At 40.8% G+C, this 3,537-nt stretch overlaps 1 protein-coding gene across 1 annotated transcript in view; it reads right to left on the bottom strand.

The window, feature by feature from the left end:
• Positions 1-1,182: 1,182 nt before the first annotated feature.
• The window catches only part of LOC116220609 (voltage-dependent calcium channel subunit alpha-2/delta-3-like), a 3,991-nt gene continuing 1,636 nt past the window's right edge, over positions 1,183-3,537 (bottom strand). Inside the window, exons 2-4 of the mRNA XM_031568580.2 lie at positions 3,091-3,203; positions 2,089-2,171; positions 1,183-1,837 (exon numbers count right to left, since the gene is read on the bottom strand). Coding sequence (XP_031424440.1) covers positions 1,745-1,837; positions 2,089-2,171; positions 3,091-3,203 — 289 coding nt within the window. The 3' untranslated portion in view covers positions 1,183-1,744. The remainder of the gene's footprint in view (positions 1,838-2,088; positions 2,172-3,090; positions 3,204-3,537) is intronic.

The raw sequence follows: 3,537 nt of genomic DNA, 5'->3' as shown, positions 1-3,537 counted from the left end.
GTGTCTCTCTCAGTCTGACCCATGTCATGTGTATAGCTCCATACCTGACACACCAGATGTTTCCAACCATCAGGACACCAGTTACAGGGATCCAGAAAACACCCAGCAGGGCATGACCTACCACCTTCTGCAGAAGATCTAATTACGCTGCTCTTACGGTCTTTAGACTACTGCTACAATAATGTACATTTGCTGTTCAAAGACATTTACATTTAGTCATTTAGCAGACGCTTTTATCCAAAGCGACTTACATACACATGTTACATTTACACTGATGGCACACACTGCACATCAGGAGCAATTAGGGGTTCAGTGTCTTGCTCAAGGACGCTTCGACAGGGAATCGAACTAGCAACCTTCTGATTACTAACCGCCTTCTCTACCCCCTGTACCACTGTCACCCCAAAGACAATGTGAAGCTGTGGCCTTCCAGCAGGACCAGTGTGATGTACTCAGTGAATGTGTGTTGCCTTGGCTGAAACAGCCTGCTTGAATAAAATGTCAAATGCATCTTAATAGAGAGACTGTAAACAATGAATGTAGAAAATAAAAAGTATACTATCCCTTGAGCCCTGCAGTACAAAGTTCATATAACAATACAACATTTTAAAACTAATACTTTGTTGTGTGTGTGTGTGTGTGTGCATGTGTGTATGTATATACTCTCTCTGTGTGTGTGTATATATATACAGTATATATATACTTATCTATTGAACCCCAAACTACACTCGTTCTCTGCATGTACTCAGGCCAACACGTAAATTACACAAAGACTACAGTCAGACAGCGCAGTGGAAAATATGTCTTTAATTTAACAGCAGTTTTTTCTTACTCTTAAGAGGACAAAATGTACGTATGTCTTTGAAGCTCTTTATAAAAGCGACGTTCTTAAAACAGGCAAGTAGTTGTGGGTTTTCATTAGCAGCCTGAAGCTCTTCAGTGAAACCCACTGAGTCACTGTGGTTTTAAAAGCTCACTGCCACTCACTTCACTTATATGCTCATATACTAGAACAGGTTCCTCAATTTTAACATGCATCGTTTTTTATTCAGTTTAACATCTATATGAAATCACCTCAGCTGTAAAAATGAAGAGGTAGAATGAAATGGACAGCAGGATATTTGTCATTCTTTTGGATTAAAACCCGAACTTAAACACATCAGACTATTCAGTAGACAAAAGCATTCAAGGCAAAACGTCATTCCTACAGACTGTCATATCAGCCTTAATGGTGCTGGTTGTAACATTTGATACACTTTTCTTACATATTCTGTCCAAATCGGTGTCTAAATGGTATTCCAGTTTGGAAAGTCAGTCTGACCAAACAGCAGAGCTATGGCCCACAGTGAGTAACAAAGAGGTTTTTGAAAGATCTCTCTAGTAGATGTCCTTCCCTACAGCGATGAGCTCTCTGGATGGCAGTTTCGTCTATATGTTCACAGCAAAGTGAGCTCTAATTGGAAATCTCCCTCCGAATCCGCAAGGCTTTCTATGCATAGAGGTCACCGTTTGCTCTTGGTTAAGCGTGATGTGCTCTGATTAGCGGCTTCCATTGTAGGTTATTAACATGGTTGGCTTTGACTGGTGGCATCTGATATTAGTCATCTGTATGGTGTTCTCTGATAGGCGGCATCTGATATTAGTCATCTGTATGGGGTTCTCTGATAGGTGGCATCTGATATTAGTCATCTGTATGGTGTTCTCTGATAGGTGGCCTTCACAGGTCAGCGTGGGTCCAAGAAGGTCACCTGGTGATGAGGGGGATCAGTAGCGGGAGCAGAGCAGCTGTGAGGTGGGGAGAGAGACACGAGGCGCCTCCACACTCCCTTGCATTCTCCTGCATGCAAAAAAACAACAGTCATGATGAAGTTGCAGATGGTAGGTGCTGTATTAGTCATGGTATACTAATACTAAGGGAATACTCATTTTAATAATATTAAAAATGATATGTGTAATTTCTAATGCATTTCTGGGCAAGAAATATTTGTCAGGTTATTATGGATTGATACTCCAAATCTCTCAACACCATGCACACACACGCACACACACACACACAAGGAGGTGGTTGTTTTGGGATGTGGGTCCCACCTCAGGATGGAAAGGGTGGCAGGAGTCTGGTTTCTTCCTGTCCTTCTGGAACTTCAGGCGCTCACACTTCAGAGACTCGTTGTGTTCACAGGAATCAAAGGCCAAACACACAAACAGACTCACCAGTAGATGAGCTTTTGTGGAAATGGTATCATCACAACTGACAAGGTAGCCACTATTGTATTCTTGGAAAACATTGTGTGTACATCAATACCACTTTGTGAGAAGCACAAAAGAACATTAGCGTCATAACCTTGTTGCCTACTAAAGAGGAAAAATGTATTGTCTATAGGGTCATTCCATGCCAAACGTGACAATTAAAGGAAAATTCCCCACTCGACCATCTCAGATTTGGCTGAAAATTTGTTTAAAAAAACTAAAACATTTTTAAGCTTTAATATCTTCCAGACCATTCATCACATAGGGACAGTTTTTTAATACAATGTACAGACCATACATAGGAAGGTCTGTGTATAATATCAAATCTCTAGCTTTAACATCGAGCTTTCCACAGTCCTTCAAAGATGCTGCGACAGAGCATAGTGTACAATTTTCGCGCAAAATCAAGCACCCCGAATACTATGATATACCCAAGCCACACCCTTGGAAGTCCATAATATTCAAGTAATGGTATCATATTTTAAGCCTAGAAAGTTTGAAGGAGCTAGCTTAAATACTTTTCTAGTAATAGCAATTTGAAAATGGCTCTTCAGAAAACGGTGCTAAAAAAGCGTCTCAAGTACAGGCACCCCCTCCCCCCTAAAACATATTTTTGTGACAAAACTATTGGGAGTAGAGAGCTAATATTTTGGACTATACCTATTAAGAAGTGTATGAACAACCTTGATTTTTTTCAGCCAAATCTGAGACGGTCGAGTGGGAGCCGTTGTCCCGTTTGGCGTGGAATTACCCTATATTGATGTAAGTTTCACACTTTTCCATAATTATCACACTGAAACATATTGGTGCCAGTATTGTCATTAACCGTTCAAGAAAGGATATACATGATCTCAATAGGCTCCATGGTAACTGAAGAGATGGAGCTACAATCACATTTGTTGTCCACGACAACCATGAAGAGGTTACTGCTGGGAATCTGCTGAATGACAAAGGTCCTGCAAACAAAGGGGATGCTTTATCTTTATATTTACAATAGAGATGTTTTAATAGAAATCAGTTCTTTAGAGAAGCTAAGGTATTTCTATTTATGTTCCCTAAAGATCAGCTGGATCAATTTACTCTACCAGCTGAGGTAGAGGAACACAGTTGACAGGGCTGCTAACTAGCTAGCATGCACTTATTCACTTCTGGGTTCCCACAAATGAAAGCCACTGAGCTGTCAACACACTACTGCATGTCAAGAGCTTGAGGACAAGACCACATCCTGAATGAACAGAACTCTGTGGGTGAAAAAGTATACTGTGCACTGGTGTTTATTTCAGGCTGCTG

Source organism: Clupea harengus, chromosome 5 (genome assembly GCF_900700415.2).
Source record: "Clupea harengus chromosome 5, Ch_v2.0.2, whole genome shotgun sequence".
NCBI classification, from domain to species: Eukaryota; Metazoa; Chordata; class Actinopteri; order Clupeiformes; family Clupeidae; genus Clupea; species Clupea harengus.
This window is presented reverse-complemented; position numbering and strand designations above follow the sequence as displayed.